The 26,089-nt window shown below is 40.6% G+C and overlaps 1 protein-coding gene across 4 annotated transcripts in view; it reads left to right on the forward strand.

Annotated features, from left to right (window-relative positions):
* Positions 1-247: 247 nt before the first annotated feature.
* ctnna2 (catenin alpha 2) overlaps positions 248-26,089 on the forward strand; it is a 701,347-nt gene continuing 675,505 nt past the window's right edge. Inside the window, exon 1 of one of the 4 annotated variants that reach the window (XM_062981835.1) lies at positions 248-669. In XM_062981835.1, coding sequence (XP_062837905.1) covers positions 249-669 — 421 coding nt within the window. In that variant the 5' untranslated portion in view covers position 248. The remainder of the gene's footprint in view (positions 670-26,089) is intronic. The other 3 variants (XM_062981834.1, XM_062981832.1, XM_062981833.1) reach the window with 3 other exon arrangements.

Consider the following 26,089-nt stretch of genomic DNA (forward strand, 5'->3'; position numbering starts at 1 on the left):
TGGAGAGTGAGGAGAAGGTGCAGTGCTTTTTTGTGGTGATACTTTCTCCCTCACATGCTGCCCAGTTCCTGCCCCTCTCTCCTTCTCTTGGCGTCTTTTGTGATGGACAGCCGAGGTCGCCTAGCAACGCAGCGGCTTGCCATCACTCCCAACTCTGAGCAGCACCTGCGCAGTGGGTACCACCACCATCATTCACCACCCTCCTCGAGAGAGAGAGAGAGAGAGAGAGAGAGAGAGGAAAGGTACGCATGCGCGCGCAGCTCTCTCTCTCTCTCTCTCTCTCTCTCGGAGCCTCTCTTCCATCCTCTCAGGTGGGGACCAAGGCGAGGGGCGAGGAGCGTGCGCACGAGGCCGGCCCCCTCCCCGAGCCCTTCCCCGCCTCCCGCGGTCACCTGCGCCGCATCCCCCGACCCTCCAAGCTCCCCTCCCCAATTCCTGGGGCGCTCAGGGCGCAGGCGCGGACGAGGAGGAGGCGGAGAGGGAAAGAGGGAGGCGGGGACCTCGGCTTCGGCTGCCACTGTCGCGGGGAGAAGGGACAACGGTGCTTCGGAGGAAGGAAAAGAGGAAGAGGAAGGAGAAAAGGAAGGGGAAGAGGAAGAGGAAGGAGAAGAGGAAGAGGAAGGAGAGGCGGCCTCGCCTGCCTGCCTGCCCATCCTTCCCGGAGCGGAGGTGAGCGAGGCCGACGCCGCGCATCCTCGGCATCCTCGGCATCCTCCTCCATCCCTCGCTGACGCCTCCCTTTCTCCCCTTCATTGTCTGCTTCCCTTCTTTTCCTCTCCTTCCAGCCTTCCTTCCTTCCTTCCTTCCTTCCCGTCTTTCCCTCCCCCGCCAGCCCTTCTTCCTTCCCCCTTTCTCCTCCTCTCGGGATCCACGTTGGGAGCCAGGCACCAGGGTATGCCATCTCTCCAGCCAGAAAGGATGGGTTTCATTTGTGTCTAAAGGTCCCTTTGACGAGGAGGACTTTCTCATGGGCAGTTGCGGTGCTGAGAATTTCCCATAGCTGTATTCTATTCAAGGCTTCCTCACAATTGCTCCTTTATCGCGACCTGAAAATCCAGGGCCAGTCCCAGCAAAAAGGCTTCGGATTGGCCTCAAAAGATTCATACTTTCCCCTCTTTTCCTCCCCTTCCTCCCCCTTTTTGCATCCCCATCTCTTCTTCCTTCCCCCTTTCCTCCATCCTTCCTGTCTTTGGGGTTGCTGTGAGTTTTCCAGGCTGTATGGCCACGCTCCAGAAGCATTCACCCATATCCTGAGAGGTTGTGAGGTTTGTAGGAAACTAAGCAAGTGGGGTTTATATGTCTGTGGAATGATGTCCAGGGTGTGAAAAGGAACTCTTGTCTGTTGGAGGTAAGTGTGAGTGTTGCAATTGGCCACTTTGATTAGCATTGAATGGACTTGCAGCTTCAAGGCCTGGCTTCTTCCTGGAGGATCCTTTGTTGGGAGGTGTTAGCTGGCTCTGATGTTAAGGCAAGTGTGAATATTGCAATCAATCGCCTTGATTGGCATTGAAAAGCCTTGCATCTTCAAGGCCTGGCTTCTTCCTGGGGGATCCTTTGTTGGGAGGTGTTAGCTGGCTCTGATGTTAAGGCAAGTGTGAATGTTGCAATTAATCGCCTTGATTAGCATTGGAAAGCCTTGCATCTTCAAGGCCTGGCTTCTTCCTGGGGGATCCTTTGTTGGGAGGTGTTAGCTGGCTCTGATGTTAAGGCAAGTATGAATGTTGCAATTAATCGCCTTGATTAGCATTGGAAAGCCTTGCATCTTCAAGGTCTGGCTTCTTCCTGGGAGATCCTTTGTTGGGAGGTGTTAGCTGGCTCTCATGTTAAGGCAAGTGTGAATGTTGCAATTAGTCACCTCGATTAGCATTGAAAAGCCTTGCATCTTCAAGGCCTGGCTGCTTCCTGCCTGGGGGAACCCTTTGTTGGCCCTGATTGTTTCCTGCCTGGAATTCCCCTGTTTTCTGAGTGTTGGTCTTTATTTACTGTCCTGTTTATAGAGTTTTTAAATGCTGGTTGCCAGATTTTGTTCATTTTCATGGTTTCCTCTTTTCTGTTGAGATTGTCCACATGCTTCTTGTGGATTTCAATGGCTTCTCTGTGTAGTCTGACATGGTGGTTGTCAGAGTGGTCCAGCATTTCTGTGATCTCAGATAATATGCTGCGTCCAGGTTGGTTCATCAAGTGCCCTCCTTCTCTTTTTCCCCTCCTCCTCCCTTTCCCCTCTTTCCCTCTTCCTTCCTTCCTTCCCTCCTTTCCCTCCCTCCCTCTCCGCTCTCCATCCACCTGCTTCTCCTCCCATCCCCACCAAACCCTCTTCCTCCTCCTCCTTCTCCCTCACCCCATCTTCCCTTCCGCCACTCCTTTCTTCCCTTCCCCTCCTCCTCCTTCCACGCCTCTCTTCCTCCTCTCACCTCTTATCTACCCATCGCTACCTTTCTTTCTTCTTTCTTTCCTTCCTTCCTTTCCCCTCCAGACATCCATCCTCGCTGTCCTCTTGCCTTTGTGCTTTCCCAACCAGGGCCACCTTCCATCCACTTATCACAAGACTATCTGTTGACATGCAAAATGTGTTTGTAGCCAAGCGGAATGTATATATTCATTGTTATGGTCTCATTATTATTATTATATGTGATTGGGATCCCTGAGCAGCTCACAACTTAAAAAGCAATGCAAAAATATGTGTGGTTCCCCTCTCTATTTCCACATTTGTGCAAAACGTGTGCATTTCCTCTCTTTTCCTTGCTCTCTCTTCCTCTGAAAAGGAAAGAATCAAAAGGGATAAAAAGAGGATAATTCAACCTCCAAAGGCTTGGATAAGTGGTCATTTTTCTGCAATGTGCATGTGTGTGTATGTACCTATCAGTTGTTGTGCAAACAGAAGAAGGAGAAAATGCAAAAGGATTCTATGTCTGTCCAAAGAATCTGTTTCCTTGATTTGAATTGTCAAGATGCTTTGTAAATAGGTCCTTTTTTTGAGTGAGAGATTGTGTTCAGGCATCACTTTGCATGTGCATTTAAAACTCCTTTGGCTGCCTGTCAATCCGTCTCCTCCTGCTTCTGGTTATGTCTGTGAGAAACCACCAGGAAGAAGGAATGGTGAGATTGTGGTTGGATAGAAGGAAGCTCGGCAAAACGAGCTTTTCAACTCCGGTTCCGTTTTAGCTTCCTTCCAATTTTTACGCAATTTCAAACACCTGATTCATATTCGATTTGGGACCCAGCCTCAGACATCTGTGGTTCCATTTCTTCGGATAGAACTTATTTAGTCATTAATATAATGAAGCCTTTTTATCCCAAATGTTTTTGACATATCTCCTTTCTGAAGACAGTTTAATATCTGGAAAGCAGGGAGGTTTTGTGGTGGGATGTGATTGATAGTGCACTGTGTTTAATAGTGTGCTTGAACAAAGTTGGGGTTTGGTTACGTAGTCTCGAGACACGAGTAGATTTTGAATGTCGCCATGTGCGTCGATTTTCCGCAAAGTGACTGTACAACTCTGTATGGAAAAAATGTTTTCTTTTTACAAGGGGTTGGATGTACTTGCTCCTCTGATGTACTGTTGAATTCTCACAGCTGGAGAAAAGTGTTGAGAGGATATTGGATTCACAGATCATTTTTTAGGTGGCGGTTACATGCTTCCCAATATATCTTATGAAGGTTGATGCTTTTTTGCCTTTCTAGGGGTGGAAATGTTGCTAGTAATATTGACATTTTCAGCTGCATTGATAGAAAATATATTCCAAGTAATTTTCCTTTTTTGTGCATTTGCCCATTGAGCTAAGAAGTTTATTTCGTACTTTATCAGCCTGAGCTTGTGCTGTGGGACTTTGACATTTACAAAATACTGTAATCAGCCATGGAAGGGTTTGTGTATTGCTGCTGGTTCATATTTCCTTAGAGAGGCGAGATTCTGTAAACTTATCACAATTATTGACACTGTTGTCATTTGTGTATTCTGAAGAGGTTGTTTTGCAAGGAAGTGCAGTCACTGTGCATGTTCTTTCATTTTGAAAAGTACTTAAAATTTTGTTTGCTTTACACTACAAGGACATAGGAATGACATTTTCTCATTGGGGAAAATAACCCGTAAATATTATATTAGACAAAACAAATAAAATAACATACCGGTAATTAAAGTTTCTTAATGTAGACAGTTTTGAATAGCGTTCTCTAGTGTTGTACTCTCCATAAAGTTATATATAAAATAAAGAACTGCACACAAATTTCCAAGCATCATTAAGAACAATTAGCAATGCTGTCTTAGTGATGCTAAACTTAGTGATGTGTACTTCAGTATGACATGTGGTGTATTTTGGGATTCTCACCTGCCTGTAATACATTCTGTCATTGAGCCAAATTTCACTGACTTCTCAGGGCCAGAACACAGCAGCAGAAATGTGTTGTTTACTGTGGATGTCCTTAAACAGGGTAAGAATGGTTGAATGCAATATATGATGTCAAAAGCACAGTAAGAGGCTGAGTCACTTAAGGCAATTTTTTACAGATCCTGATATGTATATGCATTATGCAGGCTTGGTGCACATTGGACCAAAGACTTCTTATTTTTTTCGTGTCAGAAGCAACTTGAGAACTTACTGAAAGTCGCTTCTGGTGTGGGAGAACTGGCTGTCTACAGAGACATTGCCCAGGGGACGCCCGGATGTGTTAACTGGGAGACTTCTCTCATGTCTCTGCAAGCTAGAGCTGACAGACGGGAGCTCACACAGTCTCACAGATGTGTTAGAGACAGAGAAATCAGCTGAAAATCACAAATATACACCTGAACATGTGTTCAATATGTGCTGAATATTTTTTATCATGTCAGAAGCGACTTTAGAACATACTGCAAGTTGCTTCTGGTGTGAGAGAATTGGCCATCTACAGAGACATTGCCCAAGAGTTGCCCAAATGTGTTACCATCCTTCTGCGAGGCTTCTCTTATATCTCCGCAAGCTAGAGCTAACAGACGGGAGCTCACACTGTCTCACTGATTTGAACTGGCAACCTTCAAGTCAGCAACCCAACCTTCAGGTCAGCTGTTCAGCCAGCAGAAGGTTTTAAACCCATTGCTTCACCGGACATTAAAGGCTTCTCTAACCCAGCATCATGTTTTCTTAATGATCAGATATTTATGGGAAGTCCACAAGCAAACCATGATAGTACCTTTCTACTAGTACCTTTCTTCATGCATTTTGTACTGATTGTCATTGCTGTTGAAGGTAGCATATACAGCTATCATGATAGCATTATCCTCCATTGATTTCATTATCCTCCATCAGTTCACCTAATCCCTTTTGAAAACAGGGACATTATTGTATCTTAGGGTAGGGAATGCCATAGTTTAGCTTTGCACCACGTGAGGAAACACCTCCATCTATCTGCCCTCAATCACTTTGCATTCATCTTCCCTCAGTCGTTTACTGTTGGATGAACCCTTGCTTATAGTATTATGAAAGAGGAGCAGGAAAAAGACTCTCTATTCATTTCCCCCATATCTTAAACCATTTTACATATTTATCATGTTCTATCTTTAGTAAAGGTAAAGGTTTCCCCTGACGTTAAGGCCAGTCGGGGGTTGGTGCTCATCTCCATTTCTAAGCCGAAGAGCCGGCATTGTCCGTAGACACCTCCAAGGTCATGTGGCCAGCATGTTTGCATGGAACGCCGTTACCTTCCGGAGCAGTACCTATTGATCTACTCACATTTGCATGTTTTCGAACTGCTAGGTTGGCAGAAGCTGGAGCTTACAGCGGGAGCTAACTCCGCTCCCCGGATTTGAACCTGGGACCTTTTGGTCTGCATGTTCAGCAGCTCAGCGCTTTAACACACTGAGCCACCAGAGGCGCCTATCTTAATTTTTGCCTAAATTAAATATATTCCAGGTAATTTTTCTTTTTGCGCATCTGCCTATTGAACTAAGAGGTTTATTTCATACTTTGCCAACCTGAGTTTGAGCCTCAAGTAAATAACTCTAAAGACAAAATGTTTCTTCACAAGAAAGTTATTCCAGCCTCTTGATAATTTTAATCTCTTCTTTTCCTGATGTATGCTGAGGTGTTCAAGTTACAGACTAGTATGAATGATTTACTGTATTGGCTATTTTATTATAGACCACATTCCTAACTATTCCTTAAATCACATTCATTTTTAGAACTGCCACACACTGGGCTGACATTTTCATTGGGTTACTATTAATCATGAGCCTAAGATTATTTTTCTTAGTCAGTTATTGCCAGCTCAGACCCCATCAGGTTGTGGTTTTTTCTTCTTCTTCAACACACGTCATTTTACATTTATTTACATTGAATATGTGTGCTCTTTTCTTGTCCACTCATCCCCTGGTTGTGAAGTAATAAATAATTGTTTGTTGGGTTGCTGTGAGTTTTCCAGGCTGTATGGCCATGTTCCAGAAACATTCTCTCCTGATGTTTCACCCACATCTATGGCAGGCATCCTCAGAAGTTGTGAGGTCTGTTGGAAACTAGGCAAGTGGGGTTTATATATCTGTGGAATAATGTTCAGGGTGGGCCTTGCAACTTTAAATCCTGGCTGCTTCCTGCCTGGGGGAATCCTATGTTGGTAGATGTTAGCTGGCCCTGATTGTTTCCTGTCTGGAATTTCCCTGTTTTTTTTTAGTGTTGCTCTTTATTTACTCTCTTGATTTTAGATTTGGGCAGAACGTCAGGAGAGAATGCTTCTGGAACACGGCTATACAGCCCGGAAAACTCACAGCAACCCAGTGATTCCAGCCATGAAAGCCTTCAACAACTAATTGTGTGCTGTCAGTAAATGTGGTCATCTTAATATGAATACCTTCGCTTTATGAGTAAGCTAAATAGTTTATTTCCCAATGTAGGTTGTTAGGCAACTCAGGAGCTTATTATATCTCTGCATAATGCCCATTTATCCCATCTCCTTGCCTTCTGTTTTTTAAATCAGTTAGCAATCCATTAAACGACTTCTCTTATCCCATCACCACTTTATTTATTCATTGGTCATTGTTGAGAAACTTAGGAAAGTCTTTTTGAAGTCCAAGGAAACAATATCTCCTGTATTCTCCTTGCTGAAATTCGAGAAGAGCTAAATGGTTATTGTGGGAGACCTTAAACTTTGTATAGAAGCCAAGCCAACCCTTCTCCAGTAAAATGTGTTCTTCCACATACTACATCTATACTCACCTGTATCTGTCCATTTCTATCAAACTCATGTTGGACAATTTTTCATTGTTTTTAGGAAGAAGGCTAAACACAGGATTATTTTTTTCATATTTAGTTAGAAGGTCAATGGAATCACATTTGAGTTCTTTAAGAGATCTTGGGAAGTTAACATATGGGCTGGTGCTTTGTTAATTTGTAATAGATCAATATGATCTAGAACTTCATTCCTTGTTACTGTTGGCCTTGCATCCTCTGATATAGAGATAAATAAAAATGATTCAACGTTCTTCCAAGTTTGTCATCTTTTATTACATATTTAACTTCATCCTTCCTTGGAAGTTCCACTTGCCAGACCACATTCTGGCTTTTTTTCCTACTCGCTGTACTTTTGCTTTGGTTTTAATGTTGCTACTTCGCCCCTTGAAGTCTTTTTATTTATTAGGTTTAATTTAAGGAGCTCTACTGTACACATGGCCACCCCTTCTTTTGAGTTAGGTTTAAGTGATAGAATCACTGTCTTAAGATCAGTTGGTGCCTTTACTGGGAATATAAAATGGACCTCTAAAGTCTCAGGCCATTTATCCTAAGTAACAATGACACCACACTGTCTCATCATGCACACCATTGCTGGCTGTTGCGTGTCTTTTGCCAATGTTTGTGTGTATGTTTGCTTTCCCCAGTTTGTTAAGATTTCCCTTCTCTGCAGGAAGTATTTTGTTTTCTCAGTAGATTCCTTGACGGTGATGGCATTCTCTTTGACTTGGGAGTATCTTTGCTGATTTGCAAAGTTTACATTCCCTATATCAGTGGTTCTCAACCTGTGGGTCCCCAGATGTTTTGGCCTTCAGCTCCCAGAAATCCTAACAGCTGGTAAACTGGATGGGATTTCTGGGAGTTGTAGGCCAAAACATTTGGGGACCCACAGGTTGAGAACCACTGCCCTATATACTCATGTATAAGTTTGTAAATTTTAGTCCAAAAATAATCCAAAAAATCTGGTCCAATTTATCAAAGGGTTACTGCAAGTACTGTACCTTAACTTATATATATATATATAAAAACAACCGTCTACTTCCGAGTAGCAGAATGTAAGAACTAAGGCCATATGGGGAAATCTTAAAAGAAGCATCAACTTCCTTTACTATTTCTATCATGGCAGTACTTCTGCCCTTTTTGAGGTCCAGGGACAAAAATGATGGTGGCAGTTTTTAAGGGTAACTACATTTGAGGTGGCTATTAATACTTTCTCCTCTTTGTAGGATCACTCTCAAATTATCCATGGGTCGTATCAAAATCCATAATTTTGGTCCCCAAACCTACTTTCAATTTATATATGAGGTCGACTTACACATGAGTATATATGGCTTATTTCCCAGCTATCTAAACGATGTCTGATCTTCTCTACTTTCGTTTTCAACCAGATCCCTTACACTTGAGAAGTTCAAGTTCTAAAGTCAAATGTGCCAACCATTGACTTTGTTGACTATTACACAGCCCATTGCTTGGTGTCTTGGTTTTGAGATCTGTTTCTGGAGTTATTTGGGGCCCTGTTTCAGAAAATTGCATTGGATCGACCACATCAGGTCTAGTTTCCTAAATATGGTTATCATGATTTTCTGTGGGCGAGCAGATGGTGACTGTTGGATGGCATATGTTATATATCTCAAAAACTAGAGCTGGTGGGGGGAAACTGGTGCCATTTTTGGAATCAGAATATACCCAGAAAGAAGTCTTAACATTTGAGGCACCAAAATATGTGTGTTGGCCAGTATTATCTATTCCTTGAATCTGCTCCTTATCGGTGATGGCATTATCTTTATATGAAAATTTTCCTTCCAAAAGAATCAGATATCTGCTGAAAGCAGTATAAAAATACTACTTGGAAAATGTATGAAATTCTTCCTTTCAGGAGACTTCAACATCTACTGAAAGTAGTATGAAATACTACTTGGAAAATGTAGTATTTTATACTATCTTGACAGCAGTATGTGCGAAAAAAATCTTGGAGTCCTCGTGGGCAACAAGTTAAACATGAGCCAACAATGTCATGTGGCAGCTTAAAAAGCCAATGGGATTTTGGCCTGCATCAATAAGAGTCTAGTATCTAGATCTATTCCGCCTTGGTCAGACCACAATTGGAATTACATGGTGTCCAATTTTGGGCACCGCAATTGAAGGGAGATGTTGACAAGCTGGAATGTGTCCAGAGGAGGGCAACTAAAGTGATCAAGCGTCTGGAGAACAAGCCCTATGAGGAGCAGCTTAAAGAGCTGGGCATGTTTAGCCTGCAGAAGAGAAGGCTGAGAGGAGACATGATAGTCATGTATAAATATGTGAAGGGAAGTCATAGGGAGGAGGGAGCAAGCTTGTTTTCTGCTGCCCTGCAGACTAGGACACGGAACAATAGCTTCAAATGACAGGAAAGGAGATTCCACCTGAACATCAGGAAGAACTTCCTCACTGTGAGAGCTGTTCAGCAGTGGAACTCTCTGCCCCATAGTGTGGTGGAGGCTCTTTCTTTGGAGGCATTTAAACAGAGGCTGGATGGCCATCTGTCGGGGGTGCTTTGAATGTGATTTTCCTGCTTCTTGGCAGAATGGAGTTGAACTGGATGGCCCATGAGGTTTCTTCCAACTCTATGATTCACTGATGTATATTTGAAGTACAAAAATAAGTTTGGAAGAGTTTGACAATCCAATTAATTAATTAATTAATTAATTAATATGAATTTTCTTATTAAAATCCCATAAAGAATGTAAATTGCCTGTTAGAGAAATAATGACAGTAACTACCACATTTTCAAATATATGTAAATGACAAAGCATTGAAATCTGTCTGTACCGATTATGGAAAACAGGTTGAAATTTGCACTTTGTTGTGATTTCAGGGTGAATGTTTATAAAATGATGTATTTAGCAGGTATTTGACACCAGTAAAGTTAGCAAAAATGTATAGAGGTTGCATTAGCCAATGTTGGAATGTAACTTGCAAGAAGGGATATTCTTTCACTTATGGCGGACTTGTGATAAAGCAGAAAAGCATGCCGGAAGCAAATGAATGGAACCATATAAAGGTACTTAAAGCCCCTTAAGCCCAAATTCTTTGTATTGGGATTGTGAAATGGACAAGTAAAATGTAGCAAGAAAGTTCTAGTTATATATAGTCAAAGCAGTTAGAATACTTTATTCACAGTTACTGAAGAGCATGCAGAGTGCCCACAGTAAATACCTGGATTTTTAAATATATATATTTATCGTGTCAGAAGCAAATTGAGAATACAGTTATAATGTATAGAAAAACCACAAATAAAGTTAAAAACTTGGCATTATACTAGATTTCCTTTGACCAGATGCTCGCCACTTGGAGTGACTCTGGTGTCGCTATAAGATGGTCTTCCATTGTGCATGTGGCAGGGCTCAGGCCGCATTGTAATAGGTGGTCTATGGTTTGCTTTTCTCCACACTCGCATGCCGTGGACTCCACTTTGTGGCCCAATTTCTTAAGGTTGGCGCTGTATCTTGTGGTGCCAAAGCACAGTCTGTTCAGTGCCTCCCAAGTTGCCCAATCTTCTGTGTGCCTAGGAGGGAGTTTCTTATCCGGTCTCAGCCACTGATTGAGGTTTTGGGTTTTAGCCTGCCACTTTTGGACTCTTGCTTGCTGAGGTGTTCCTGCGAGTATCTCTGTAGATCTAAAATGAAATAGCAGCAATGGACAGACTAGCCATGTTGATTTAAAAAAGGACAACATATAATTTAATAGACTTGGAAGTTGTTTCTTATATTTTTGATAGTGACTGAAAATAAAATATCTGTGGGCTTTGAAAACTAGCTGTCCGTCACAATTAAGGAATTGAAGGATGTATAAAGTATATATAATTGTATGATATAACTGGAGGATGTATGAAGTATTTAAAAGCAGTGGTTGAATATACAATTTTTAAAGATTTGCTAGTAGAAAAGAGGGAAGTTTGCCTTTTCTTTTTCTTTTTTTGCTTTCCTTTCTTCCTTATAGAATTTAAATGTTTGTTTTTGTCTGCTTATGTTGTTACAGTTTGTTGTTAGTAGACTGGATCTCCTTTTTATTTCTTTTTAGGTAAGGTTATTTTTGTATGGATGTAATACTTATAATAAACATAAAATACAATAAAAACAAATCTACTTACACTGAAACCAAGTCACGTTTCATTTATTTTGCTGTTAATGATACACTGTAAACACTGGACATAAGGAGTTTATTTTGCTGTTGATTATTACATGGTAACACTGGGGATTCTTTGTTGTTATGGCAGAGAAAGCAGCTTCCTAGGTCTCTGTACTCAGTGTCTAAAAGTTGTTGGTTAATCTCAATAAACCTTTGTCCAGAGTACTTAATTTTGTTCTGAGAACAATGCGATGATAATAATGATGATGATGATAAAAACGTATTAATCACCTCTCATTGTGGCTCAAGATGGAATACACATGTTGGAAATAGCAACCTCCTACAAGCCCCCTATACTAATTATTTGTTATGTATAATTGAGATTGCTTACTATATTGCATGTATATATTGCTATGCAGCTTTCCCCTTAGCTCTATGTTGTTTGAGGTTGTGGGAGAGACTGCAGACCATGTGACCAGATCTGGGAATATTCAGACTGAGACTCAATTTTAGAAGTTAGTGTGTATGCAGTACAGTTAAGTATAGCAGTCAGTATGCATTAGAACGTAGTTGAGTATAGTATGTATCAGAAGAGAGTATTATTCCGTATGCAACAGAGAAGAGACTGAAACAGAATGCTTAAAGAACAGACTGTTTAAACTTTGAACCAATAAGCAATGTATCTACAGTAGAGTCTCACTTATCCAAGGCTCGCTTATCCAAGGTTCTGGATTATCCAATGCATTTTTGTAGTCAATGTTTTAAATATATCGTGATATTTTGGTGCTAAATTTGTAAATACAGTAATTACAACATAACATTACTACGTAGTGAACTACTTTTTCTGTCAAATTTGTTGTATAACATGATGTTTTGGTGCATAATTTGTAAAATCATAACCTAATTTGATGTTTAATCGGCTTTTCCTTAATCCTTCCTTATTATCCAAGATATTTGCTTATCCAAGTTCTGCCGGCCCGTTTAGCTTGGATAAGTGAGACTGTACTGTATATGCTGAATACATGAAATTTTGTAAGTAAATCAATTACGTTAACTTTTAATGAAGACTACTTATTTTTTTGGTTTCTTAAGAGCATGATTTAAAAGCAATATATTTTATGGGAAAGTAGGTTTTTTTTTGGGGGGTGGCACAGTGTGTTAAACTGCTGAGCTACTGAACTTACAGACCAAAAGGTCGCAGGTTCAAATCCTGGGAACGGAGTGAGCGCCCGCTTTTAGCCCCAGCTTCTACCAACCTAGCAGTTCAAAAACATGCAAATGTGAGTAGATCAATAGTTACTGCTTTGGCAGGAAGGTAACGGCACTCCATGCAGTCATGCCAGCCACATGGCCTTGGAGGTGTCTATGGACAACGCTGGCTCTTCAGCTTAGAAATGGAGATGAGCACCAACCCCCGAAGTTGGATACAACTGGACTTAACGTCAGGCGAAAACTTTACCTTTACTAGATGTTATTTGGGCAACTGAAATAACACTTCTGAAGATCTGATATATTGTAGTTTATGCATTGCCATATCTTTGTTCCTAACAGTTCAAAGAGAAAACCAGGGATATCAGTCTAACAACTGAGAAACCTAAATTGCCTTGCATGAATACTAGTGGATAGTTACCACTAAGGAGAAGATTGACTCAAGGGAGTTTTTAACTCTTCTCAGGAAGATCATACTTTACAAAAAGTTTATGATTATTCCAAATAGTGTGAATACCAATTAATCTCCAAAAAGTGACATGCTTCCTAATGGATAAGGTGATTCTGGTTTTCCAAAAGGTTATGATCTCTAAAAAAAAGGAGATGCCTTTGCAAAACAACACAATTAAGTCAGCGAGATAGAACACAATACAGTAGAGTCTCGCTTATCCAACTTCCACTTATCCAACATTCTGTATTATCCAAAGCAGTTGGCCTGTTAATAGTCAATGTTTTTGTAGTCAATGTTTTCAATATATTGTGATATTTTGGTGCTAAATTCGTAAATACAGTAATTACTACGTTACGTTACCATGTATTGCTCTACTTTTTCTGTCGATTTGTTGTAAAACATGATGTTTTGGTGCTTAATTTGTAAAATCATAATGTTATCTAATGTTTAATAGGCTTTTCCTTAATCCCTCCTTATTATCCAACATTTTCACTTATCCAACGTTCTGACGGCCCATTTATGTTGGATAAGTGAGATTCTACTGTACTATTGAAATACATCTAAAAATGATGAAAACATTCAGAGGAATGAAATAATGATTAAAAAACCAATACAAATAGTACAGTAGAGTCTCACTTATCCAAGCCTCGCTTATCCAAGTTTCTGGATTATCCAAGCCATTTTTGTAGTCAATATTTTCAATACATCGTGATATTTTGGTGCTAAATTCGTAAATACAGTAATTACAACATAACATTACTGCATATTGAACTGCTTTTTCTGTCAAATTTGTTGTAAAACATGATGTTTTGGTGCTTGATTTGTAAAATCATAACCTAATTTGATGTTTAATAGGCTTTTCCTTAATCCCTCATTATCCAAGATATTCACTTATCCAAGCTTCTGCTGGCCCATTTAGCTTGGATAAGTGAGACTCTACTGTAACAGCAATACAAAAAAAAATGATTGGCATAATAAGATGGTACTCAGGATAGGGAAAGATGTACAATAATTCTAGTTTTCAGGACGAAAGAAAAGGGGCAAATAAGGTCTTAAAATCAAACCATCAGCTGAAAAGTTTAGCAACAGCTGTGAAGAAATGCGGAGAGGCATAATGTCAGAATTTGTGTTTTAAGCTAAATGGTCTATTCTCTGGAGTATCTTTCTACATGCTCTGTGTAAATTCAGTGAAACTACTTCTGTAGAAAACACCTTGGGAAGTCTTATGTTATGGTACACTAAAGAGTACTATGAACTCTAGACAATATTTCAAAGGAAGGCAATGGCAAAGCACCTGAGTATAACTTACCTCATAAAATGCTATGAAATTCATAGGGTCACCATAGGTCAGGTAAAGGCAAACTTTGGCCCTCCAGGTGTTTTGGACTTCAACTCCCACAATTGGAGGGCCAAAGTTTGCCCATGCCTGCTATATGAATACATGATTTGAACACACTTGTGGACACACATACAATCAGCATACTTTCAGTCGGTTTCCTATTTTGTTTAGTGAGTATGTGGATACATTACCGGTAGTTTTGTGCAGAATTTTTTTGCAGTGTGTCAGATGTTTCAGTTATCACTTATCTGGCCTTTTTCTGATAAAAAATATTGGCATGTGTATGGTACAGAGCCAAAAACAGGGCTTAAAAGTTTACTTTGAAAAGTAGTATAGTTGATCCAAAGCCTTGCATGGTTACCATGCAGTTGTGCTTTTATTTAGGTTGAATGTCCATTACACTAATCCTGGATTGAAAGTGTTATTCCTGCTTAATTGTGTGGCACTTACTTTGAAAGTAGTTGTTATACTTCAGAAACTTCGTTTTTTTGGCTGCTGCAAACTAGGTTGAATCGTTTGAGACTCAATGATATTCACTGAAAAACTATTGCAAAATGTAATAAACTTTTCCCATGTTTTTATGATGGAACCAATTAGGAAATGACATTTACAATCAAGGAACAAAAATCATGTTACATAGTGTTATCCAAAAAGGTTGGACCAGAAGTAAGTAGGATTTTGTGTGTGTGGGCGGGAGGCATTTAGTGGGGGATTTGGAATACCTGTGTCCAATTTATGTAAATAATGAAGTATCTTAGAAATGGGACACAATACTAAAAATGAAATTGATTTTTCATCCACGTGTTGTAGACATTGCATGAAAGTAATTTCATGCAACATTTTAAATGATTAGTTCATACAACTACCTTTGTGTACATTGAACCAATAGGTGTGGCTATCTGAGCCGCCTATGTTCACAGTTTGAGATTTTGGAGTATTTTGAGTTTTTGATATGGGATGCTTAACTTGTAACTTTTTACGTTATTCTTAAAGGTAAAGGTAAAGGTTCCCCCTGACATTAAGTCCAGTCATGTCTGACTCTGGGGGTTGGTGCTCATCTCCATTTCTAAGCCGAAGAGCCGGCATTGTCCATAGACACCTCCAAGGTCATGTGGACGGCATGACTTGCATGGAGCAGCATTACCTTCCCGCCTGAGCGGTACTTATTGATCTACTCACATTTGCATGTTTTTGAAGTGTTAAACTGGCAGAAGCTGGAACTAACAGCGGGAGCTCACCCCACTCCCCGGATTTGAACTGCTGACTTTTCGGTCAGTAAGTTCCGCAGCTCAGTGGTTTAATCTGCTGCGCCAGCGGGGGCAGTTCAGTTAAGGGATGCTTAACTTGTAACTTTTTACGTTATTCTTACTTAACTTTGAAACAGCTCAAGCACAACATGAGCCTTCATGTAATCTTTCTATCTTACCAGTTCGTGAAGGCAGAATAGTATCATTATAAAACTGCCTTCTGTGCTGCCTGTTCATTTGAACTGAGAAGCAATGAAAAGAGCTGTAAGAGTTGGTAGTTGATGTTAGTAAAAAAAGCAATTATCTGGTCAAGTTTCTGGCAGAGGAGCAAGAACACACCTGGGGTGAGGAGAGACTGAGTAGTGGGGGAGTAGAGGTTTGCAAAGAAGAGACTCCGGTGACTGTTCTCAGAATATCTGTCAGCAACAGTATATTGCGTGTCATGTTAGATTATGGGAAAAGTTGAATGGACTTCTGTTTCCTAGATTGGTGCTGACAATATCTACAATCTCATGAAGAATGTTTATTTTACTCATTAGGATTGAAGCCCCATTGTTTTGTGGAGCTTGATGATAAAATAAGAGGCAAAACACTGAACCAATGGGATTTGGTTTAAGTTCATTAGATGGAATCAAAAAATGGGTAGATATTATCATGCCCATTTAATACTGAAGAAAAACAGAGATATTGTTCTTTTTTGCTTTGCAAAAGAACTGTACATATTTTCTTGGATGGCAATCGTGCATTATTTCCTCCAGAGATTCAGAGAGACTTCATGGTTGGTTGTGCATGTCTTGCATGAACCCATGGTCTTATTCTACCAACACACTTTCAAGCTGTTTCTGAGATGTTTTTATAGTTTCAGAGAGAAATGTTTCAAACCTTAAAGCTTACTAGACTAAAAAAATGTGTGAAGTGAGTGTGTGGTTAAGTTCCAAGATACTGTCATAGATGCTGCCTAGGGTCAGGGCTAGACATCCTGCAGCTCTCTATATCTTGCTGGGCTGGAACTGTCAGCATTCCTCTCTCTATCTTACTGAGCTGCCAAGGGAGGATGGGGTCGCATCCAAATGTGTCTCGGGTTTGGTGCCACAAGATGCAGACCTCTGATCTCGGTCCTTTATCATCTGCTGTGTTCAGCTTTGGTATAAATTCTGGTTTGCTATTATCTTCCAAACCTAATTCACATGGTAAGAGTGGGAGAAATGGAGGGTAGTGAAGAATGCCCCTAAACCAGGCAAGGGGAAATTAAGATCCGGGGGCCACATGCAGCCCCCTAGGCACTTACCTCAGGCCCTCCTCATTTTCCCTGTCCTCTTTGCATAAGGACATGGAGGCATAGTGTGTCCTTATGCCAAAACGACAGGGGAGGAAGGCATATGCAGCAAGTGAGAGCCCTCGAGAGCACTCTCAGCCACTGCATATCTCACCCTCCTCCCAGCTCCATCCTTATGTTGGGAGGAAAGCTCAAGGAAAGCACTTGGTGGCTGACAGCCCTCTGGAGTACTCTCAGCCACCACCTCTTTTGTCCTTCTCCTGGCATAATGCCAAGTGGACAGCCTGAGGATCTGGCCAGGCCCACAATGCAGCCCCAAGGCAAAAAAAAAATTGCCCATACCTGCCCTAAGTCTTTGGGGTTGCATCCTATCCACTTGGAGGTGTCTGCACTAACTCAATGAAAATTTCCTCTATTCTACCTATCTTTATGATCTCTTTGTCTAATTAATATCCTGCCTTTCATTCAAAGCGTCTGAAGGCATCTCGCATACTTTCCCTTTTGCCAGCGACTGCCAGTGAGATGGCACAGCCCCAGGAGCCATGTGAGGAGGTCCTAGGAATCTTTAGGCCAGGGATCCCCAAACTAAGGCCCGTGGGCTGAATGCAGCCCTCCAAGGTCATTTACCTGGCCCCTGTCCTAAACGTTAGACTTACGGTTGACCTAGGTCTAACTGGTCTTTGAAGGCCTCATTGCTTAGCTACGGCCTTATGAGACCATCTAGATGGCTTGTGGAGGTCACTTTCCTTACCTATGGTCCTATGAGACCATCTAGATGGCCTTTGGGGGCCCCTTTCCTTACCTCGCATTGGTGAGCACCCTTTGGGTTTGTTTACTTAGCCAATTACGGATCCACCTAACCATAGTTTTGTCTAGCCCACATTTTACTAGTTTGTTTGCCAGAAGGTCGTGGGGGACTTTGTCGAAGGCCTTACTGAAATCCAGATACGCTACATCCACGGCGTTCCCTGTATCGACCCAACTCATAACTCTATCGAAAAAAGAGATCAGATTAGTCTGGCATGACTTGTTTTTGGTAAATCTGTGTTGACTATTAGCAATGACCGCATTTCTTTCTAAGTGTTCGCAGACCACTTCCTTAATGATATTTTCCAGAATCTTGCCTGGTATTGACGTGAGGCTGACCGGACGGTAATTGTTTGGGTCGTCCTTTTTTCCCTTCTTGAAGATCGGGACCACATTCGCCCTCCTCCAATCTGCTGGGACTTCTCACGTTTCATGACGGGGTGGGCTGGATTCATCCTGTGGGCTTTGAGTTTGGCACATGTGACTTAGGGGATGTAAGACTAAAGTGCTACTCTGGGATCCTTAGGAATGCTAGGAGCCAGGTGTGCATTGTCTGATGAAAAAACAACAAAACTGTCTTTTATTTTAGGGTGAATTTTCTAGTTTCTAAAAAAGTACCTCAAAAGTTTGTCATAGGAAAGGAAAAAAAATGCTATTTCCTTATTGAAAGTAATGGTGCTTAACTTTGTTGACTTAAAAAATGGAGTCCAATATTGCATTAGAAGATGATGTGTTCCAAAAACAAATAAAACTATTCCCAGAGCCAATCAAGTATCAGACTAATCTTCTTTACTTCAAATATTCTAAGAGGAAGAAAAAAAAAGTAAGCCACTTTCAGACATTAGTACATTCATTGTCATGGGTTCTATGCAATCATAAAACTCCTGTTCTTGTGGAAGTGACTCTATTACCGTCTTTCCCCGAAAATAAGACAGTGTCTTATATTAATTTTTGCTCCCTAAGATGTGCTAGGTCTTATTTTCAGGAGATGTCTTATTTTTCCATGAAGAAGAATTCACTTTTATTGTTGAACAAAAAAATGGACATTTATTATATACTGTACAGTAGATATCATCACAAACCAGCATAACCAGAAAAACTGTGAATCTTATCAAGAATTTCTTGCTACTACCATTATTTTCATGTACAGTAATCTATGGTACGTACATTTACCAATCCTGCATGTTCTGGTGTTCTGTTTGGCGGGCATAATTTCAAACAAAAACTTTGCTAGGTCTTACTTTCAGGGGAGGCCTTATATTTAGCAATTCAGCAAAATCTCTACTAGGTCTTATTATCTGGGGATGTCTTATTTTCGGGCAAACAGGGTAGTTCCAGTTAAGGAAACAGATATCCAAAAGCACAGTTGTGGTGGTCTTCTACTTGAATAACAAAACACAGAGAGACGTTTGTACTTTCCCAAATAAGCAGGAAGGCTTCTCTTTCTCTTCTGTTGCAGCAGTATACAAAGTATATACAAAATATACAAACTTTACAGCTTCTTAACACTACTCACAACATCAATTTTCCAAACAACTATTCAGCCCTCAACAACCCTCATCAAACTTACTCAGTATATGTTGGAAATAGCAAGCTTCTACAAGCTTCCTATACTAGTTATTTGTTATGTTTATAATTGAGATTGCTTACTATATTGTATATATATATATATTGATATACAGTTTTCTCTTAACTCTATGTTGTTTGAGGTTGTGGAAGGGACTACAGACCATGTGACCCAGATCCAGATTGAGACTCCATTTTAGAAGTCGGTGTTGAGTATAGTACAGTTGAAGTATGAGTCAGTTTGCATCAGAAGCTAGTTGAGTATAGTACAGTATGCTGCAGTGAGTAGTCAGTTTATATTGAGTCAATGTTTAGTAATGTATTAGACTGAAGAGAGTGTTAGTCTGTTGCAACAGACTGAAACAGAATACTTAGAGAGCTTACAGTTTGAACTCTCAACCAATAAGAAATGTATCTGTATGCTGAATACATGAAGTTTGTAAGTAAATCAACAAAGACTACTTATTTTTGGTCTCTTGAGAGCATGATTTGATAGCAGTATATTTTATGGGAGAGTAGATGTTTTTTGGGCAAGTGAAATAACACTTCTGAAGATCTGCTATACATTTTATGCATTGGCATATCTTTGTTCCTAACAGTTCAAAGATATAACCAGGGATATCAGTCTAACAACTGAGAAATCTAAATTGCCTTGCATTAATACTAGTGGATATTATTTACCACTAAGGAGAAGATTGACTCAAGTGAGTTTCTAACTCTTCTCAGGAAGGTCATGCCTTTCCAAAAAGGTCATGATTATTCCAAATAGTGTGAATGGCAATTAATCTCCAAAAAGGGTCACACTTCCAAATTTTGGAGATGCTGCTTTTTCAAAAGATTATGGTCTTAAAAGATCATATTTTTCAAAATTATAACTACAACCCATTTACTACTCCCATTGCATATATCCACTACACCCTAATTACAATGGCTTAACTCTTTTACAGGTGGTTAAACCAGAGGTTTTAGCTCTGCTATCACTTAGAAAATGCTAGGTAATTTCCAAATCCTGATATTCATATCCAAAGGTATGATTGCTTTGGAAACAGCACAGCTGTTACCTACTGTACCACAACCAGTAATTTCTTGGAATGAACTCAATAACTATTGATAGTTACCTTGGAAATACTCCTCCCTTTATATTTACTACTTGCTGATGTGAGAGATATTTTTAGATATATGTGATACATTTAATTGCCTACCCAAAATATTGAAAAAATAGTGTAATGAAGAAGTAAATTGAGTCATGTTGAATGCATTTCAATTAGCCTGTCTAGAAAAATAGGTATTGCTAGAAATTCAAATGGACTTTTGTAATGGCGGGCTTCACGGAGATACTGACAACGGGCTCATAGTAAGGAATGCTGGGATATATACTTCACATATCCAAAGGAAGTCTCAGGAAAAAAGTTCTGTTCAGGGGTCAGTACAGCAGATGTTCTTTGCCATTTTTGTGACATTTTCAAGTCACAAAACTAACTGCAACATCATTTCCTTTGGGTTGTTGTATGTTTTCTGGACTGTATGGCCATGTTCTAGAAGTATTCTCTCCTGACATTTAACCAACATCTATGGCAGGCATCCTCTGAGGTTGTGAGGTATATGGAGAAACGTTTATATGTCATTGGAAGTTTCTGGGTGGGGGTAAGAACTCTTGTCTGTTGGAGGCCAGTGTAAATGTTGTAACGAATCAGCTTTGTTAGCATTAAATGGCCTTCCCAGCCTCACATCCTGGCCTGGGGGAATCCTTTGTTCAGAGTTGTTAGCTGCCCCTGATTGATGCCTGTCTGGAATTCTTCTGTTTTCAGAGTGCTGCTCCTTATTTACTGTTCTGATTTTGGGTCCCCCCCCCCCCAGGAACTTCCACAGACATATAAACCTTCCTTGCTTGGTTTCTCCATACCTCACAATGTCAGAAGAGAATAGTTCTGGAACATGGCCATACAGCCCGGAAAACATACAACAACCCCGTGATGCCGGCCATGAAAGCTTTCAACAACACATCATTTCCTTTGTTTTGTACTTTGTTTCTTATCAGTCAGGAGGTTACATTAGTAGGGATTCTTGGGTTGGTACACTTTGCATGCACCACTGATGAATTATTTAGGTTCAAGTAGTACTGCTCTTAATATAAATATGTAGGATGTCCACGATCTGTGGGCTCCCCCATTTTGTCATCATTATCATCATCATCATCGTCATCACCATAGTTTTACACAGTTCATCCTCATGCCCTTGCCCAGTACCTGTCCGTCAGAAAATTTTCAAATGTCTTGCCTGCAGTCACTTCAGTGAGTATCTCTAGAGATTCAAATGGACTTTTGTAATGGCAAGCTTCATGCAGGTATTGACAACATGCCCATAGTAAGGATTGCTGGCATATACTCCACATATCATTGGGCTTCCTTGTCCCCATTCCACTTTATTATTCTGTGAGTACTAGAGGTAATTTTGACGGGTCTTTGCTCTGAATATAGCACCCAACCATGCAGGAAAAGCTGCTGACTAGAGGGTTAGCAGTTCGAAGCCGCGAGTTGGGGTGAGCTCCGGACTGTCAGCTCTAGCTTCTGCCAACCTAGTAGTTCAAAATTATGCACTGTGAGCAGATCAATAGGTACCACCTTGGTGGTAAGGTAAAAATTCACCCTATGCAGACATGCAATCATGACGGCAAAAAGATCTGAGATGTCTATAGGCTCCTCGGCATGGAAAATGGAACAGCTCTTAGTATTGGCTGTTGGTCTCCCATCCAAGTATTGACTGGAGATGACCCCCTGCTTAGCTTCCAGTATCAGAGAGGACCTGGTTGGTACCACTATGTCTATTTACTTTTTACAATTCCTAAACAGTGCCTCCCTCCTGGCCTTTGCTTTTGTAAAGTGTTCACTGTTTGTGACAATCTGGTGATGCGTGTAAACGGGAAGAGGTGATTTAGTACGATAAGGTTCTCTATTAAGTCCTGATAGTCTGATAATGGAAGTAGTTATCAGTTTACTACTTCCATTAAATGGAAGAAAAGTGTGTCTGATCTTGTATCTAGTTTGTTATGGCTGTAGCTTTTATTAATGTGGCATGAAACTAAAAATTGGCATTAAATGCAGAAATGTTAGCCTCATCATAGTTGGCAGATAAGGAATATATACTAGACTAGAAATGAATAAAGCGGTGGACTTGTACATGTGTGCATGTGGATGGATGAGGCGTCCTGTTTCCATGTTTTCAAGTCTTGGAAACAATCCAGCCTCGTTTCATATTAAAAGTAGCAGGGTGATTCTCCTGTGTTATTAGGCCAGTTCTAGCTTGAAGCTTCCAGACCTCAAATCTTCATGCATGGATACAGACTACCTTTATCCCAATTACTCTCCGCAATCATAATATGACACTGAGATGTAGTGGCAGTGGAAGCATGCCCAGGTACTCTCCTGACAGCTTAAATGCATAAAGCTTGTACTTTGGTTGGCTGAATATCAGTCAGCTAGGCAAGAAATTGTTAAAGGATTACATATCCCAAAGGGCGACAAAATCCTCACAGAGATCTTCTAAAGTATTCAGTTGGCAGCAGAATGTGGTGCAAACCAATTGATTTTATATATTGTTTTCTGGCCATAAACTGTGCATAATTAAGGATAATGGCTGGAATTCATAATCGTAGTTAGGAATGTGTAACCTAGAGTTACACATACATAACTGATTTGTATTCACAGTTCCTACATTTTCAGCTGTGAAGGAAATATGCAGGGATTGGAGAAATCACAATATCCTTTGCATACTCTCATGATCTTATAGCACTTTTAACTACCTCTTGTTTACAAAATTCACTTAGCGCATTTTTGCCCAGTTCATTCTTATGATTCTATTGCTGTGTTTTAACTTGTGTTTTACTTAATGTCTGTTATTTTACTTTTATGTTAATTTTTAATTTTTATTTGCGTGTGGTTTTTGTTATTTGATGCTGTTTTATGTTTGTTATTGTATTTGCCCGGGCTTTGGCCCCATGTAAGCTGCCCCAAGTCCCCCCGGGGAGATGGAGAGGGGGTATAAAAATATAATAATAATAATAATAATAATAATAATAATAATAATAATAATAATAATCCAGGTGACAGTCGCATTGAAGAAAAACAACAGGAAAAACTCAGCCGCTATCAGGACCTCAAGATTGAACTTCAAAGACTCTGGCAGAAACCAGTGCAGGTGGTCCCAGTGGTGATGGGCACACTGGGTGCCGTGCCAAAAGATCTCAGCCGGCATTTGGAAACAATAGACATTGACAAAATTACGATCTGCCAACTGCAAAAGGCCACCCTGCTGGGATCTGCACGCATCATCCGAAAATACATCACACAGTCCTAGACACTTGGGAAGTGTTCGACTTGTGATTTTGTGAAACGAAATCCAGCATATCTATCTTGTTTGCTGTGTCATACAACATCGTTGTGTCAATAATAATAATAATAATAATAATTTTATTATGACACAGCAAACAAGATAGATATGCTGGATTTCATATCACAAAATCACAAGTCGAACACCTCCCAAGTGTCTAGGACTGTGTGATGTATTTTCGGATGATGCACGCAGATCCCAGCAGGGTGGCCTTTTGCAGTTGGCAGATCGTAATATGGTCAATGTCTATTGCAGGGGTCCCCAAACTAAGGCCCGGGGGCCGGATGCGGCCCTCCAAGGTCATTTACCTGGCCCCCGCCCTCAGTTTTATAATATAATATATTGTATATAAATATAATATTGATAATAATAATAATAATAATATTATAATGTAATACAATATAACACTAATAATAATACCATATAATAATATTAATTATATATTCTATATTACATATATTACTAATATTACAGTATAGTGGTATAGTTCAATATATAATATATAATGCTAATATTGTGCTATGCTAATAATATAATATATTGTATGCACATATAATTTGTAAGCCACTCTGGGTCCCCTTTGGGGTGAGAAGGGTGTGATACAAATGTAGTAAATAAATGCAGTAAATAAATAAATAATAAATAAATACATTTTAGACTTAGGCTCTCCCAAAGTCTGAAATGACTTGAAGGCACACAACAACAATAACAACAATCCTAATTAACTTGACTATCTCATTGGCCAGAAGCAGGAGCACACTTCCCATTGAAATCCTGATAAATGTATGTTGGGTTAAAATTGTTTTTATTTCTATACTAGCTTGGAGACCCGGCGATGCCCGGGTCATTTGAGAAAGGCATTGTTTGCCTGTGTTCCAAGTGTAGGCTATATCCAATGTCAGCTGGGTTCAGTGGGTGCGGGTGAGCTCCAACTCCCATATGCAACTCCCATCGTCCAGTGTCCATCCCCCTCCAAACAGAGCCAGTATGTAGAGTAGGTCATGGGGGCTCCATGTACCATGTTTGGTCTTGATCAGTCATTTGTGTGGGTCGCAGTGCTGTCAGGAAGTGAGTGAAGGTATTGGAAGTCCCATCGTGCATGGTCCATCGTCCTCCAAACTGCACCTGGGTGTAGAGTGAGTCCTGGGTGTTCTCTGTTTGAAGTTTGGTCTTGATGAGACATTGATGGGGGTGACAGTGGTCTCGGGAAGTGAGTGAACATACTGCAAGTCCCATCATCCAAGGTCCAAGCTCTTTCAAATCTCACCAAGATGTAGAGTGGGCCATGGTGGCTCTATGTGCCAAGTTTGGTCTTGATCAGTCATTGGTGGGGGTCACAGTAGTCCCAGGAAGTGACTGAAGATATTGTAAGTCCCCTCATCCACGGTCCCTCTTCCCCCAAACTGCACCAGGATGTAAAGTGGGCTACCCTGCACCTGCGTGTCAAGTTTGATACAGTTTTGTCATTCATGGGCATCACAGTGGTTTGTGGGAGGTGAATTGGATGAATGTACTGCAAATCCCATAATCCTTGGTCCACCCTCCGTCAAACTGCTGCAGCATGTGAAGTGTGTCATTTGGGATATGTGTGCCTGGTTTGGTTCAGTTGTGTGATTTGTGGCAGTTGCTGTGGTCTCAAGAAGTGAGGGAAGGTACTGCAAATTCCATCATCCTTGGTCCATCCTGCCCCAATATACATCAGGACGTAAAGGGGTCGACAGGAGTTCTGTGTGCCAAGTTTGGTCCATTTCTATCATTGGTGGGCATTGCAGTAGTCTGTGGGAGTTAAAGTGTTTGAAAGTACTGCAAATCCCATCATCTGTGGTCCATCCTCCCCCAAATGGCAGCAGGTCATAAAGTGCATCGTGGGGATGAAGTGTGCCAAGTTTGGTGCAAATCCGTCATTCCTGTTGGTCTCAGTGGCCTGGGATATTGGCGGCCAATCAAAACGCGAGCACATATTACGCCAGGCCAATCAAAACGCTGATACATACTCCGATTTCACTTTTATTATATATATAGATATAGATATTGTATTGTTCTTTCATTGTTCTTGTTGTTGTTTTTGCACTACAAATAAGACAAGTGCAGTGTGCATCGGAATTTGTTTGCATTTTTTTTTCCAAATGATAATCCGGCCCCTCAACAGTCTGAATTATTGTGGACCGGCCCTTGGATTAAAAAGTTTGAGGACCCCTGGTCTATTGTTTCCAAATGCCGGCTGAGATCTTTTGGCACGGCACCCAGTGTGCCGATCACCACCGCGACCACCTGCACTGGTTTCCGCCAGAGTCTTTGAAGTTCAATCTTGAGGTCCTGAGAGCGGCTGAGTTTTTCCTGTTGTTTTTCGTCAATGTGACTGTCATCTGGGATGGCGACATCAATGATCCAAACCTTTTTCTTTTCCACAACTGTGATGTCTGATTATTATTATTATTATTATTATTATTATTGACACAACGACGTTGTATGACACAGCAAACAAGATAGATATGCTGGATTTCGTTTCA

This window comes from Anolis carolinensis, chromosome 5, assembly GCF_035594765.1.
Source record: "Anolis carolinensis isolate JA03-04 chromosome 5, rAnoCar3.1.pri, whole genome shotgun sequence".
NCBI classification, from domain to species: Eukaryota; Metazoa; Chordata; class Lepidosauria; order Squamata; family Dactyloidae; genus Anolis; species Anolis carolinensis.